Below are 17,126 nucleotides of genomic sequence, written 5' to 3'. Positions count from 1 at the left end.
ATACTAACTACAAAAAAGGTAAAGAATTATTTAAAATGATTAAATTCAGATTAATATTATTTTCAAAGCCCAATTCTCCAAGCATAAAGTGTAAAACAATAAAGAATATTGCCATGTGTTCTCTTAAAAGAAAATAATAATGCCACGAGTCTTGAGTCTAACCCATTGATTTGAAAGGCCCAGCAGAAGCAGCCCAACTCAGAAGCGTGCCCCACAAGCCTCTTCCTAAATTCACGATTTTATCCTCTCTTTATTCCCACTTCTCACACTGCAACTTCGCCATGAAACTAACCCTTCTTCAATTTTTGAGATTTTGAAACATCCCGTTTTCCCTCTTTAATTTTAGGGTTTCCATCGCCCTCCCCTGTTTCACCGTTATGTCGTCCACGAGATCGGGTTCAAGATACCCGTATCCACGTTCACGTCACCGGGACCCTTTGTCCGGCTCGAAACGCTTGGAACCGGAGCAGTCGTCCCTTTCGAAGAAACAACTACAGTATGCCAGGAGTAACCATGAAGATGATAATGAAAGCGAACTCTGCATGAAAAAGCTTTCCGAGTTTAACGAATCACTGCGGCGCCAACACCAATCAACATCCACCAAGTTCCAATGGAACCGTCTCTTATCCGATTGTCCCGGGAAAGAGGCAGCGGCGGCTAGTAAGCCCAAACCAACCATGCCGAACGATGAAACATCGTCGCCTTATTCGATGAGTCCAATGGGGATTGATTTAACTGAAGAAAATCGCTTCGTTGGTTCAAGGCCACTACATTTGAAGGAAGTGAAGTCGGGTTTTATCAACAATGGCGAAGGTTTTGGATACCAAGATATTGGAAAGGAGGGAATGATCGGTGGAACAGTTGGTTTTGATGGGTTTGGAGAAAAATTGGGTTTCGATTCTTCGTCAGTGATATTTCAAAAGGCCATGAGCCGGATTAGGAGGACCGAGGAAGTTACTGAATCAGCTTATAGGAAGATGGAAAGTGTAAGAGCGAGAGCCAGTGCTATTGATTCTATCGTAGATAAAATCGATGGCTCAGGGAAAAGCGGGGCCATGGATATGGAGCCACGTATTTCTTTACCACAACAGTATATGACTGAGAAAAAGAGAGAAGTTTTGCATGGGGAGATGCTTCCTCGGAGAGAAGATTGTAGCAATTATGCTTTAACTCAACATTATGTTGGTTTTAGTGGAGAAGGAGAGAGAGTTGTGGGTCTTGAGATGAATCATTTTTGTAGCCCAAAGGGAGCTCTTTTCCATGGTGAAAGGCGGCGATTTCCTCAACTTTCTCCTGATGTAAAGGAAAAGGCACATAGGAATCTGGAGCGAGAAATTGAGGTTGTTGGTAGTTGTTTTAATGGCGGTAAGAGCCAAAATGGAGAGGTTTTTCGTAGTGAAACCCAGCAGTTACAACGTTATGCTCATTTCAGTCGAGAATCACATGATGAGATGAAGCAATATAATGAGAATTTCGGCTCCAGGATGAAATGTCATCCGAGTCCAAAGAGAGTTCCTTTACATGCTGAAGGCCATTCTTTAGCTCAAACCTTCGTCAGAGAATCACATGTAACGGAGCAAACAAATGATGTTTTCAGTTCAAGGACGACTCGTCCTAAGGGCCAGAAGATGGCGCTTTCGGAAGTTGAAAGACCGGAGTTATCTGCAGATCATACTCTTGCTTTACCCCAACGCTATCTTGATTTTATTGTTGAACCCGATGATAAACAGCAAGCAAATGAGCTTCTGGGTTCTAGGATGACCCATTATCCTAAACTAAATGTAACGCCTTCGCATGGTGAAGAGCTGCAAATACAAGATGATTTCAGCCATTCCTTACCTCGTCATCATTTTGGTTTGAATGGAGAATCGCCGGTGATGGAGCAAGAAACTGAAGTTCTGGGTTCAAGAATGTGTTATCCTCAGGATGACAAGGAAGCATATTTTCGTGGTGAAATGCAGCAGTTGCAGCAAGATTGTGCCATGGAAATCTATCCCTTTCCGAATGATGATGATGTCAGTACCAATGAAGGTAGCACCCCACATATTTCAGCATCAGAGGAGGTATGCATCAATAGCCAGTCTTCAATGGAACATCCTAAGAAACGTATTATCGACCTGAGAAAGATTATAGAGAGTCGGATTAGTACATTAACTCAAACTTCTGATGCCTCAGATGATGAGATTCTTGATATCGGATATCAAGGTCAACGATATAGTGACGAAGATTCCAGTCTTCCAAGGAACTCTCCTCATATGCTAGAATTTACGCAACTCACTAATAGGAAAAGTATAAAGCAGCGTTTGGGGGGGCCTTGTCGAGTTAATTATCCTTATCCTCCGCATAGGAAAAGCATAAAGCAACGATTGGGGCCATCTTGTCAAGTTCACCATAATAGGACAACTGTAATACAGCGTTTAGGGCCATCTTATCAAGTTCATAGTTCAATTTCCATGCCTAGGATTGAAAGGCATAAACCGAGCAAACTGGCAAAGGAAAAGGTTATTGAGTTTTGCAAAAGGGTTCAAGCTCGAGGTGTTGTTTCACATCCTGTGAAACGTGGAAGGACTGTGCCACCTGAGGACTCCGATGAGTTTGAGCAGCTAATACATCGCGCTTATTTTAAATTCGTCAAAGTGTTGAATGAGAACCCAGCTCAAAGAAGGAAATACACAAATAAAGGAGAAGTTGAGACCATAAAATGCTGTGTATGTGGCAGGTTTGTCATCTACACCTTTGGTATTTGTTTAGAGAGCAGCCTCTTTGAATTCAATTTACTGTTTATTCCATGACCAGTGAACTATATGAGCTAAATGGTTACTTAGCAGCATATGCAACATGACAAGTTTGTCATTGTCTTTCTAACACATTTTCCATTCTCGAGCATAAGATGGTGGTCAGTTGTTTTTATGATGAGCTGTGTTTCACTCTCTGACCTCTTTGGACTTGGGATAGTTTTTTCTCCTGGTCTTTAGAATTATTATAGTTCTATGCTTTGATTAAATGCGGAGTTAGAAAGATGTCCTTTTTCATCGGAATATTATAGAGATGGGAAATACGCCCATTAGTGAAGTAATGAAAATGATTGTCAATATATAAATATAAGCTTCTGATTTGTGAATAACCTTTCACTTTTTATGACACAAGTTATTGACTCTCTTGTCCTATAACTCTCACCAAACTTGGTTGAAATGATGCTTCTAGCCTTCTACAATTTGCTCTTTGTTGACTGATTTTGGTTTTAAACATACTCCTTTAATGAGTACTTGACTGTCTTGGTCTATCAGCAAATCCGAAGATTTTGTCAATACTCTAAGCTTAGCGATGCATGCCTTCGCTTCCCAAAAGGTTGGGTGTAGAGTAGAGCACATGGGTTTGCACAAAGCCCTTTGTTTGTTGATGGGATGGGACCCAATGGCAGTTTCTAAAGGTATATGGTCCCCTAAGACACTGCCGGATGCTGAAGCCTTGGCTATGAAGGAAGATCTTGTTGTCTGGCCTCCTGTTGTTATCTTGCATAACGGTTCTATAGGAACTACAAATTCAGGTGATCGAATTGTTGTAAGTATCGAGGAGCTTGAGGCATTTCTCAGGGGTAAGTCACCTTTACAATAATGGTAGCTGCTGGTATCACTATGTTTTAGTGATATTAAAATGATAAAATTCATATGGTTTCCTCTGTCGGTCCTCATTGACAAATAATATCTTTTTACATCAAAGTTCTCATGGAACTATTTTCGTAACAAATTATTTCTTAAAACCTTTGTTCGGATTTTGTGATCCCATTTCATCATTGCCCATGTTCCAAATCATGGTAGGACACAAATATTCAGATTTTTAACTTCATCATTATGATTTTAGATTGGTATGGCCAAATCTTTTGTGGAGCCCAGTGCTTGTCATTTGGCTAGTCATATTGATCTATGCTTTCAAAACTCGCTCGATTTAGTTCTCCCCTTTCACAACAAGCTTGCCTTTCATGATTACCCCATCGTAGGACTAATTCTTATGTGATACACTGGTTTCTTTTCCTGTGTTTTTTGCTTTTCTTTAATTGCAGAGGCAGGGTTTGGTCGGGGGATATCAAAGGTGTGTCGTGGGAAACCGGTAAATCAGAGTATTATGGTAGTTATCTTCCACGGAACCTTTTCAGGGCTACAGGAAGCCGAGAGACTTCATAAGTTGTACGCAGAGAACAAACACGGGAGGGATGAGTTTCAGCGAGTCAATTGCAACAGTGGAGAAACGCAACACAAGTTGGAAGACGTGTTATATGGCTACTTGGGAATAGCTGGCGACTTGGATAAACTCGATATCAAGACAAAAAGTCATTCGATAGTTAAAAGCAAGAAGGGAATCTATGCCATTGCTGATGCTCATCTTGACACTGAATGAGAAAGAGAAGTGATAGAAAGGAAATAAGAAGAGGTAAGTGCAGGCTTTGCGTTTTTGAACCCAGGCATACGATGGGTGGTGTTTTTGTCAAATGGAAACTACAACACCAGTTGGAACACCCTGTTTTCTTCACCACAAAAAGAGGTTTAGGGTTTATTGTTAGGAAATGTAAGCTGGCAGAGGATTTGCATTTGTTTTCACTACTACTTTGACAAAATGACAGATTCGGTATTTGCAAAACAGATTGGAGTTCCACCATCCAAGTTTATCAACTTTGAAATTAAAAGTTGTCCTTCATTTTTAACTTCTATTATTGAAATCCAATAGTTGTACATGGACTATTTTTAGAATTAATTAAATTCTTGAAAATTATGAATTTTAGAATTAAATAATGTCTGTTCTTCGTAAATCTATAGAAAGGGGTAATTAGATTTGAATTTAAAAATATAAAAACTAGGGAATAAATTTTAAAAATAAAACTAAACAAATAAAATTTCTAATTTGTAAAAATGTAACGACATTTTCAACTTTGGATAACATTGTTAATTACGTTTCACGATGAAACCAAAATCTTCATTTACATATCTTACAAGTGAAATTAAGTCAAACAAAACAAAACAACAACAAAAAAAAGATAAGATGTAGTAAGTTTTTCGGAAAATATTTTCTGTATTCTTCTGTGTTTGTTTCACAGAAAACAGCTTAATCAACAAAAAATGACTTACAAATGTAAAATAAGTCATTTTTCCTGTAAAATGACTTACCCTTTTGAAAAGCGTAAATTATTTTTCGAAAAAGAGCTACTCTATAAATAATTTTATTTTATACAAAAATTAACTTAAATTAAGCTTAATATTATTATATTGATAATAAAATTTATTTTATTTTAAAAATACTTAAAATTATTAAATATTATATTTTCAATATTATTAAACATACATATTTAATTATTTATATTTAGTCATATAATAAACTATTAATATAATAAATATAATTTATTATTTTAATAAATTATTTAATACTTCAATTTTATTTTAATAATTTTAAATAATATTATTCACATATTATTAAAATATTCAATATTAATATTTTAATAAAAATATTTATTACAATTATAAATATATTAATAATAAATGTTTTGTAGTATAAATGTTACAATATGTCATAAGTCTACGTACACTTCATGATTTGCAATTTAGTCTTTGTACTTTTATATTCAAGAATTTAGTCAATTTACTTTTCAAATTTGAAAATCAAGTGCAATTATTGACATCGTTAATTTTTTGTCAATTTTGTTGAGGTTACATTTTAAATAAAAAATACTCACTTGGTAGTCATGTAATTAAAAATGACGTTGTAATGAACTGAATTTAACATAATATTTTTAATATATGCGAAAACAATGTAAAATATAAAATTATAAATAAATATAAATTCAATTAAACAATGAAAAATAAGAAAATCTCAATTGTATGTTTGTTTCATTGAAAACAACTTTATAAAATATTTTAAGAAATCTAACAAACAACGAGAAAATATTTTACGGACTCATCCAAACACCGAAAATGTTAGCTTTTCCAAAAAGTAAATCATTTTCTAGAAATCATTTTCAATGAAATAAACAACTTTACCAAAATATCTAAGGATATACCAATATATTTAACGATTTACTAATATATTTAACGATTTACTAATATTTCTAAGAACTAACCAATACATCTAACAATTTGCCAAATTTTCTATGTATTTTCAATATTTATGAGACTTTACCAATATTTTCAAATTCTCTAAACACTATATCAAGTCTTAACAATTACCCAAATTTCTATGATTTTGCCAAAATATCTAACAATTTACCAAATTTCTAAGTACTTACCAATGTATCTAATAAATTGCCAATATTTCTAAAGTTGAACCAAAATATCTAATGCTTTACCAAAATTTCTAACAATTTCGCAAAATTTCTATCAATTTACCAATATTTAAGAGACTCTACCAAAATTTCAAAGGATTTACCAAAATATCTAACGATTTACAAATATTTCTAAGGATTTATCGATATATCTAAAAAATTACCAAAATTTGTTGGAGATCAACCCGTATAAACAACGAGATAGTAAAACTGGAGAATAACGAACACAAATATTTTACGTGGAAAACCCTCAAAGAGGGAAAAACCATAGGCAAAAGAGGCTTCGGCTTATCATTAAATGAGTAAACAAATGAGAGTATAATATAGAGAAAAGAAACCTAAATGTACTAAACGTACATTACCCAAAACCTCGAATACAAAGCTCAAAATCCAAAAAAACAAGCTGGTAAACAAAACTCTAAATCTCATAGGGCACTCACAAAAGTGGTATAAAATACTCTCCATAATCACCACGAAACTCTCACCAAAACTCACATGCGACTACATCTTGTCGCCTTTAAAAAAAAGTCCTTGTTGATTGGCGTATCAAAATAGGGATATAAGGCCCCTTTAAATAGGCTAAGATTAGAGTTCTAATCATACTAAAATATCCCTAGAATAATCAGAGTCTAATTGGGAAAAAAATAACATAGTTTAACTGGGAGAAGAATACGAGGCACACTCCACAAATCTCTACCTTGACTCATATTTATCACGCCTCCTTTTCCATGTCTCGCCATGGGCCTAACTCGAATTTTGGAGAATGTCAACCAAGTCTAAACCATGTTTGAACTTGGAAACTGAAAGGCTCCTAGTCTTCAAATCAAAGTTGTATAATGCAACAAGGGCCAGCAATACCCGAACAGGAGAGAAAACATCAATTCTCTCCACGTGACTGTAACCCTCTACGACCAACCTTGCCTCAACACATTCTACGAACCATTCGAGTCCTAAAGACCAAAAAAGAGACGAGATTCTTCTCTAAATCAGACACATGCCTGTCATTTGACACGACACCACCTTCAACCGGATTATCTGGAGAGTAAATAATCATCACCCTTATCATCGACCACATTATCTACCTCCATAATTATCCAAAATTGAAATTCGTGAACCATCAACAAAATTGAAATTCGTGAACCATCAAACTTCTCAATATCCAAAATCATTGTTGTGTCACCAAACGAGTCGATCTGCAGAAGCTGAATTGATAAAAAATGAGATAGTAAAAGTGAAGAATAACGAATACAGATATTTTATGTGGAAAACCATCAAAGAGGGAAAAACCACATGCAAAAGAGGCTTCGACTTTTAATTAAATAAGTAAACAAACGAGAGTATAATATAGAGAAAATAAAGCTAAATGTACTAAACGTACATTACCTAAAACCCCGAATACTAAGCTCAAAATCCTGAAGAGCAAACTAGTAAACAAAACTCTAAATCTCATAGGGCACTCACAAAAGAGGTATAAAATACTCTCCATAATCACCACGAAACTCTCACCAAAATACATCTTGTCGCATTTAAAGAAAAGCCCTTGTTGATTGGCATATCAAAACAGGGATATAAGGCCCCTTTAAATAGGCTAAGATTAGAGTTCTAATCATACTAAAATATCCCCGAAATAATTAGAGTCTAATTGGGAAAAAATAACACAGTTTAATTGGGAAAAAATACGAGGCACACCGCACAACTCTCCACATTGACTCATATTTATCACACCTCCTTTTTCATGCCTCGTCATGGGCCTAACTTGAATTTTAGAGAATGTCAACCAAGTATAAACTGTGTTTGAACTTGGAAACTGAAAGACTCCTAGTCTTCAAATCAAAGTTGTATAATGCAACAAGGGCTAGTAATGCCCAAACATGAGAGAAAACATCAATTCTCTCCACTTGACTGTAACCCTCTACGACTAATCTTGCTTCAAAACATTCTCTGAACTATTCAAGTTCTAAAAACCAAAAAAGGGGTGAGATTCTTCTCTAAATCAGACATATGCTTGACATTTGACACGACACCACCTTCAACCGAATTGTCTGGAGAGTAAAGAATCATCACCCTTGTCATCAACCACATTATCCGAAACTAAAATTCATGATCCATCGAACTTCTCGATATCCAAAATCATTGTTGTGTCACCGAACGAGTCGATCTGCGGAAGCTGAACCGTAGCTCTAATACAAATTTATTGGGGATCGACCTGTATAAATAACGAGATAGTAAAAGTGGAGAATAACGAATACAAATATTTTACGTGGAAAACCCTCAAAAAGGGAAAAACCATAGGAAAATGAAGTTTCTTCTTTTCACTAAATAAGTAAGCAAAAGATAGTATAATATAGAGAAAATAAACCTTAATGTACTAAACGTAGATTACCCAAAACCCCGAATACAAATACTCAAAATCCCGAATAGCAAGTCGGTAAACAAAACTCTAAATCTCATAGGACACCCACAAAAGGGGTATAAATACACTCCATAATTACCACGAAACTCTCACTAAAATTCATATGCGACTACATCATATTAGCTTTAAAGAAAAGCCCTTGCTAATTGGCGTATCAAAATAGGGATACAAGGCCCTTTAAATAGGCTAAGATTAGAGTTCTAATCATACTAAAATATAATTATAGTCTAATTGGGAAAAAAATAGAGTTTAACTGAGAGAAGAATATGAGGCACACCTTACAAAATTGTTAAGGTTTTACCAAAACATCTAACAATTTACTAAAATTTTAATGTTTTACGAAAATATCTAACGAATTACCAAAATTTCTATTGATTTACCAATATTTATGAGACTTTAACAAAATTTTTAAGATTTAACCAATATTTCCAAATTTTCTAAGCCCTATACCGTGTCTTAACAATTACCAAAATTTGTATGACTTTACCAAAATATTTAAAGATTTACTAATGTATCTAACGATTTACTAATATATCTAACAATTTTCTAATATTTTCAAGGACTTTTCCAAAATATTTACGATTTACCAATATATCTAACGATTTATCTAAATTTCTATAGATTTACTAATATTTATGAGGCTTTACAAAATTTCTAAGATTTTACCATTATTTCCAAAATTTCTAACCCTATACCAATCTTAACAATTACCAAAATCTTTAACTATTTACCAAAGTTTATATAAATTTATCAAAATTTCTTTGAATTTACTGAAAATATCTAAGACTTCAATATTTCTATTATTTACCAATTTTATATGTATTTACTAAAATATCTAACAATTTACTAAAATAATAAACATTTTGGATTTACCAAATATAGAACATTTTACCAAAATTCTTAAAATTAAACCCTTAAAAACTCTTTTTTAACCGGTAACCTACAAGCTTTTTATGTAGGAGCATATAGTAGAATAGGTCATCTGAAGCCTTTCTCAAATGATGTCCAAACATTAAGGGCACGTTTGGTTCGCTGTAATGGAATAGAACTGTAATTGAATAGAGCTGTAATGGAATAGAGGTGTAATGGAATAGAACTGTAATAGTAATTCAATTGTTTGGTTGAATGGAATGGAATAGAACTGTAATAGTATTCTTGTGTTTGGTTAAATGGAATGATGTTGTAATAGCATAGGGAAAAAACTAAAATGACTAGAATACCCTTAGCAGAATTTTTTTAGGTAAATGATTATTGTTATTGTTATTAAATTTTAATAATATTATTAATATAAATAATAAATAATTTAATCATATTTTAATATAATTATTATTAAATATAATTTAATAAAAATATATAATTTAATAAAATTCTTAATATAATTATTCCTTATATGAATTTACTAAAATCATAATATATAATACTATAAAAATAATATATAATCTATTTTATTATTTTTAAACCATAATACATATTTAATGTGCTAAATCATTAGTGAAACAAATAATTTAATTATTCTATAATAAAAACAAAAATATTAGAATTAATAAATAACTTGAGAATTATATTTTACATCCAAACATAATATTCATATATTAACAAAAAGTTACATAATTTCATTAGTTTATATGCCATAATATCAAAACATAATATTCATATATTCATATATTAACAAACATAATATTCATATATTAATAAAAAGACTAATTTACTTTTTGATTTAATGTATAAGGAGTAATTTACTCATTTTTCCAGTGGAGATGGCAAAATACAATGCAACTCCTAATATAATGGCTTCTATAGTACTTTTACCGTTTTGTTTGTTTTTCAAGTATTCTGAAGGAATTGGATTGCTTTTAGCATGGAGCAGAGACCCATTACTGTGCAACTTATCAAATGGAGAATTGGAAGGTTGTTTTTGGTAACTTTGATGTGCAACATTTGGATTATAATTTCATTTGCAGAAATGATCATATTATATATTGGGATGCCTGTACATAGATCAGCCAAGTGCTAAGAAAAGCCAAGTAAACCGCAAGGAGAGTTAAACTATACTTCATTTTCTGTCAAATTAAGACCATCTCAAATATGCACAAGGACTTTGACAAATGTTGCTGAGGCAAATTCATCTTTTGGACAAGGTAACTTAATGACATTTACTCGAGTAGAATCAGAATATAAAATTGGTGAATTCACTCAAGGGTATGTCAAGTACATACCTATATCTAACACTCATCAATTACATCCAGTTATAGATGTGGAGTATCTTTGCTTTTCTAAACTCAAAATCAATACTTGACATTGGTTTGCTTAAAAAATGTAAATAGTAATAATGTCTATCAGAAGATCAACAACAACAATAAGTAGAAAGGTTTGAGAGAAAAATCCATGAAAAGAATTAATATGGTCATTTCATGTGCCAAAGAAGTCTTACAAAGTGCATTTATATGAAATAGAAACATTGGAAAATCAGCTTGTTTGCTGCTGGAATTAAGATAAATGATCAGCTACACAAAGCCAGCCTAGAAAAGCAAATCAACAATACAAAGACAAAAGATCAATTTTTCAATGAAAGTATCCATGAGATTTGTATCTAAGATTCAAATATATCAATTACTTATCAATACCTCACACCGCCCTCATTCTGACCAGGTTTATTAGTGTTGCAAATATTGCATTTCATACGCTTAGCCCAGTTGATGTTACCACACCTGTTAAACAGAAATTCAAAGAATTAACATAAATAACACTGCGCAAAAGATGACTTTGCATTCAAATATAAAAACACACCAGCATTTCTTAACATTGGTAGAGTTGGAAATGTTAAAACATTTAAAGCACCATAAAAACCATCCTTAGTGGCTCCTAACCAATTTGCACAATACAGCAAAATAAACAATGGTGCTCTCCTTTATACCAAATAAACAGAAAAACTAAAAGGAAATATTGACTTCCCTACGACCACACAAGGACCAAAAAAAATAAATATTCACTTGAGCATTAGAAGTCATACATAGGGCAAGGCCAATCATTTGGGCCAAAAAGTCCACCGGTAGCAGCTACTGCTCAGCCATGACCACCAGAATCAGGAGCACCACAACCTCGCCTACAACCACCAGACCCTTCGCCACCAGATGCACCTGCAGGTCGAGCAGTTCCACATCAATTGCACACACCACGGAATGAAAAATTGACATTGGAACAACTGCAACCAGAAAAAATATATACTATATGAATTATGGACATAACAATCAGAGGTAAAGACAACTGGAAGGAAAAGTTATAAAAAGAGCAAGAAGAAGCTGCTCACCAATATCACATCACAGACCTTGTATTCGGACAGAGCCAATCGCCCTCCTGTTGCCACATCTTCCCTGAAGAATCAAGCCGACCTCTACCCCTTCCACCACCCCCATCCATTTCCTTTGCTGCATCGTCCTCAAATCCACCACCATCAACAGTTGTAGTTGGAACATCTACACCAGCATTACTACTCATACTCTCTGCCATAAAAACACCAATTATGCTCCCATGGAAATCCTTGTCATTAAACCATTCAACAGTAGCTAATGCAGCATGTGGATCCACATAAGTAACCGTCGCATCACCTTTTGGCTCATTTGTCACTTTATCTCGGTATAACCATACCTTAGGTCGACCAGTTCGCTTATCTTTCTATAAAATCAGTAAAAATACGATAATAAGTGGCAGATAACACAAACAGCTGCACACATTTTGTTTTTACATCAAAGCTTTATGAATACCTTTAGCAAGCCAATGGTTCGAAAATACTCGGCTAACATACTTTCATCAGTTCCCTCAGGTAAATTACAAACATAGACGGAACCATTTGTAGGGTATCTTCTTTCTGAATTGCTTGCCATAGTTTCTTCACCTCATCAAAATCCTTCTCGAAAGTTCTAAACAAAATTAAATGCTTCGCTAAATTTATAATTAGAAATAAATGTAAAAAAATGCTTAATTGATACTGCATAGTGGCATTAATAGAAAATATTATAAAATTTATTAATATTACAATGAAATAAACACAGATAGATCTCACCTTAATTCTTTTTCTTATTTTTTAGAGGAAAAAGAAAAGATTAAAGCTAAATCGAAATTTTAAACTAAATAAATTAAAAACGCTAAAATTTAGGATAATTGGGAAGCATAGATAAAGATCTGAAGCGTAGAAATTAAAGGTTAAAAACGCTAAAATTTAGGATAATTGGGAAGCATAGATAAAGATCTGAAGCGTAGAAATTAAAGGAAAGGAGACAAGGAATTCTCACTGGTAGTAGAGGCGCAGGCGGCGGTGCTGGAAGATCAAATATGTGAAAGTGATGACATTTTTCGTTCCTGATAAAATGAAGAGCAGAAACGTAGGAGAAGATGAAGCTGAGGACAGAAATCGGTTTTAAGTTCCCAAACGTAAGAAGGAAAAATCAATAAAGAAAAGAAGTAAAAAGATTACCTCTGCAATCAATGGAAGGGAAACGTCGGAGAGGATGAAGCTTGATGAGTGTAGAAAAAGATTACCTCCCTTCCCGCTACTGTTTTGGCTGGAAGAAGATGAAGGCGAATCGATTTGGCTTGATTTGAGGATATGAAATCGATGGGAAATTTTTGGGGAGAAGAAGGTAGGCTATTTTGGTCTCAAAATGTGAAGAAGAAAACGGTGAATAGCTATTCCAAGCTAAAACCCCTGAATACCTATTACAGCTGCTGAGGGAATAAGGGTGTAATAGCAAAACCCCCGAATCAGTAAACGGTGAACCAAACGGTGGAATAGGGCTGTAATTACTGTAGCGTGGGAATAAGCAAAGAATGGAATGACTATTCATGCCAACCAAACATGCTGTAAGGAACTCAATTGAAAGCTTCTGACCCTTAGATTCCTTTTCCCCAAATTACATCATTCAAAGGCATGTTTACGAGTAGAAACAAATCCACAAGGAAGTTGCGGCCACTGGAAGTGAATTGTATAATGTAGGTGTCTAAAATCAAAATAATTTATATTTGGGTGATTTTTTATCTTATTTAATACACATGGTCTCACTATAAGATCAATATTAAAACTTCAAAAATATTTTCTATTCAATTCTAATATATATTATTAAAAATATATTAGAAATTTAATTATATACCAATTGAATACTTTTATATTACTTATTTTTAATATAATTATTCTTTAATTCATAAAAATCAATAACCTAATTTTCTTAAATTAATTATTTATCCAAACAAAATAATTATAATTGCTAGATTTTGAATTATTGAAATCTAAAATGTTAGTAATTTAAAATCTTTAAATTTTCAAATTCTTCATTCAAACACGCTCTTAACGATGCATTTTTAAAAAAATATTCTTATAATCTCATTTCATTTAATACACATAGCCGTATTATAAATATTTTAAAAAATAAACTTCAAATTTTATTTTATTTAATTCTAATATATATTTTATAGCTTATATTATTAAAATTTATATATGTTTACGAATCAAATGATATCCATATTGCATTGGTTGATATTATTTATTTTTAATATTATTATTTTGTAATTTGAATTCAATAACCTATTTTTTTAAAATTTATTTATTCAAACAAAATAATCATAAATAAATAACATTTTAATAATTTATAAATTTTAAATTTATACTGTTATTGAATTCTCAAATAAAGCATCTGAATCGAAAAATTCATGGGTTGAAACAGCTATTGAATCTTTTATTTCTCTCTCTCTTTTACACAATTATATATGTTGTCATAGACTCATAGTTGCCTTTTCTTTATGCTTAATTTTATACACTCATTTTAAATATTTTAATTAATTAATTTTATAAAAAATTAAAAAAACTAATGCATTTAAAGTTTTTAAAATATTTATACTATTATTTAAGAGTTTAATTGAGTTAGTGTAATTCATCAATTGAGTCTCAACTTATTTATTAAATTATCATAAATTCATTATTTTATCAAAACAACAAATATTGTTTTAGGGATGTTTTTGTTTTTGTTTTATTTTATATATAATCTATATAAATAGATACACATAATAGAATTTCAACTTAAAACATCATAATCTTTACGTCTTAGTTTTATCATTTCAACCAAGTCTCATCTGAATTTTATATCAAATTTTCATAAATTTGTTACATAAATTTTCATCCACATCATGTGTGTTCAATAATTTAGTATATTTTACTTTTTATCAATAATATGTTTTAGTTAATAATAATTTAAAGTTGAAAATTTGTTAGCACCAAAATCAAAATATGACAAGTATATTAAGGCAAAAAAGTAATTAAATAATAACTTTTTGTTGGATCGATTAAATAATAATTCGAATTGATCGGTAAAAGTATTATGAAGTCCCACTATACTAAAAGTCAGATCGTATTTTGCTCTCTCTATACAAAAAAATAGGAAAAATGGTCCTTGTATATTAGATTAAAGAGCAACTTAGTCCTTCTGTTAAAAATTTCATTCATTTCTGCTGTTAAAAACTAGTTTTTGTACGTCAGCAAGAGGCACATGTTACTATCTGATTTTTCCACCACCCACATCAATTTTTAACAAAACAAATGAATGGAATTTTTAACTAAAATGACCAATTTGCTCTTTGATCTAACGTACAGGGACTAAGTTATCCATTTTTTAAGTAGAATGGACAATGCAATCCGACCCTTAAGGACATTTGTAATTCTTTTACCAAATTAATCTGACCCAAAACTATATTTTGATGTGGTTGAATAATGCGACCAAAGAGAAAATTTACATTGATATATAAAAATTCAAAAAATATATATAAATATTTATGCAAGAAATAAGATAGTTGTTATAAGCATGAGAAAACAGCAAATTACCCGAAAGCACTCCATCATCGCCACTATTGGCATTGAGGAGAGGAGACCTAAAGTAAACCCAAAACTTCACCAATACCAGTGTTAATTGTTAACCCAAGAAGGCCCTTCAATCCCTTAGGCTAACCATGTTTCATATTAATTATGACCCCCCAAGCATAGCCATCCATATGTAGCACACCATTAACTTCTCTCAATGGGCTAAAATAAAACACATTCATTAATCCCAAACCAACCCCAAACTTCCCATTCATCTATTTCAACTAAACCTTCTCCGCTCGCCTTTCTTTCCATATTACCCCATCACAAGCACCTTCCACCTCTCACTCCACTCTTTTCATAACCTAACCTTATATCGAGATTGCAATGTCATTTTATTTATAGTTTTTATAATAATTTTAAAATGTTTCTTTTACAATTATTTATTAATGTGACATTTAAAATAAAATAATAACATCATTATATACATGACATGTAACATCCTCAACCCGACTTAAATGTTAAACCCGAATTCGCAAGATTACATTAGTCATCGAAATGGCTCAATAAACTATTGAAGTTTTGAAAATAGTTATTCTAAAACATTTGTTTAATTTAGTAGAAAACATAGTTAAAACCGATTTATTATTCTCAAAATTTTAATTATAATTTAGTAGTGGAAAAATGTGATATTTACTTATGTTTTTAATAAAAATCGGGTTCATGTATAACTACTTAATAATCATATTTAAGCCTCCTAAAATTTAAATTAGATGTCATGCAATATAAAATCAAGCCCAAATCTTAAGTCTCATGTTGTAGTTCAAAATAAAATATTACAGTCCTCGAATAATAAAATAAATCCAATAATGATCGTAAAATAAATGAATAATTAAAATTGAGTCGAGACCCTCCGGATGTCGTGTCTGCATCCTAACTTAGTGGGTTATTTGTAAGGCTAAAAATTAAAGGAGGAGTGAGCTACGACGCTCAATGTGAGTTCCATCACAAGAAAATCAGTGCAAATTATTAAACCAAACAAATAATAACAGTATTCAGTACGGTAACAATAATATAATATAGCAGTATTTTAGGCAATTCAACAATCATGCTTATACGTGTCGATGCAATATAATACAAGTTCAGTTTAACAGTAAAGATAAGTCCTACCCCACCGCTAAACTCCACAGTAAGAGTTCTCTGGAACTCTTATATCCCGGACACTCCAATTTGTGGTTGAACCACAAGTGTTGCAGGTTAATGCGCTGCTAGTAGTTGTAAATACAGAATGGGTTTGCAAATAATAGCTACCAATAAAAATCGTGGATAAAACACTAGTGTTTGCAGGTTAATACGCTGCCGGTGGTTATGAATGCACGACAGGTTTGCAGATAAAAGCTGTCACTAATTTGTAGATAAACCATCAGTGTTTGCTGTTAAAACTGCCAATACTTCCTCCTTTCGAAGCATCCCGCCCATGCAATGTAGTATGACATGCGAGCATCAATAGAGTACAGAAATAGTAAACATTTTTAACATTTTTAACGCCTTAGGTTTTCATTTTG

At 32.4% G+C, this 17,126-nt stretch overlaps 1 protein-coding gene and 1 pseudogene across 1 annotated transcript; one reads left to right on the top strand and one right to left on the bottom strand.

The window, feature by feature from the left end:
• Positions 1-312: 312 nt before the first annotated feature.
• Positions 313-4,787, top strand: LOC105792507 (uncharacterized). The gene is made up of 3 exons (XM_012621114.2): positions 313-2,719; positions 3,288-3,595; positions 4,061-4,787. The coding sequence occupies exons 1-3, from the start codon at positions 378-380 to the stop codon at positions 4,393-4,395; spliced, it is 2,985 nt and encodes a 994-aa protein (XP_012476568.1). The 5' UTR covers positions 313-377; the 3' UTR covers positions 4,396-4,787.
• Positions 4,788-11,089: 6,302 nt separating this feature from the next.
• LOC105792515 (transcription initiation factor TFIID subunit 15-like) lies at positions 11,090-13,178 on the bottom strand (annotated as a pseudogene).
• Between the last annotated feature and the right edge of the window lie 3,948 nt (positions 13,179-17,126).

The sequence above is a fragment of the Gossypium raimondii genome, chromosome 7 (assembly GCF_025698545.1).
Source record: "Gossypium raimondii isolate GPD5lz chromosome 7, ASM2569854v1, whole genome shotgun sequence".
Classification (NCBI taxonomy): Eukaryota; Viridiplantae; Streptophyta; class Magnoliopsida; order Malvales; family Malvaceae; genus Gossypium; species Gossypium raimondii.
The sequence above is the reverse complement of the archived record's forward strand: the minus strand, read 5'-3'. Positions and strand labels throughout refer to the sequence as shown.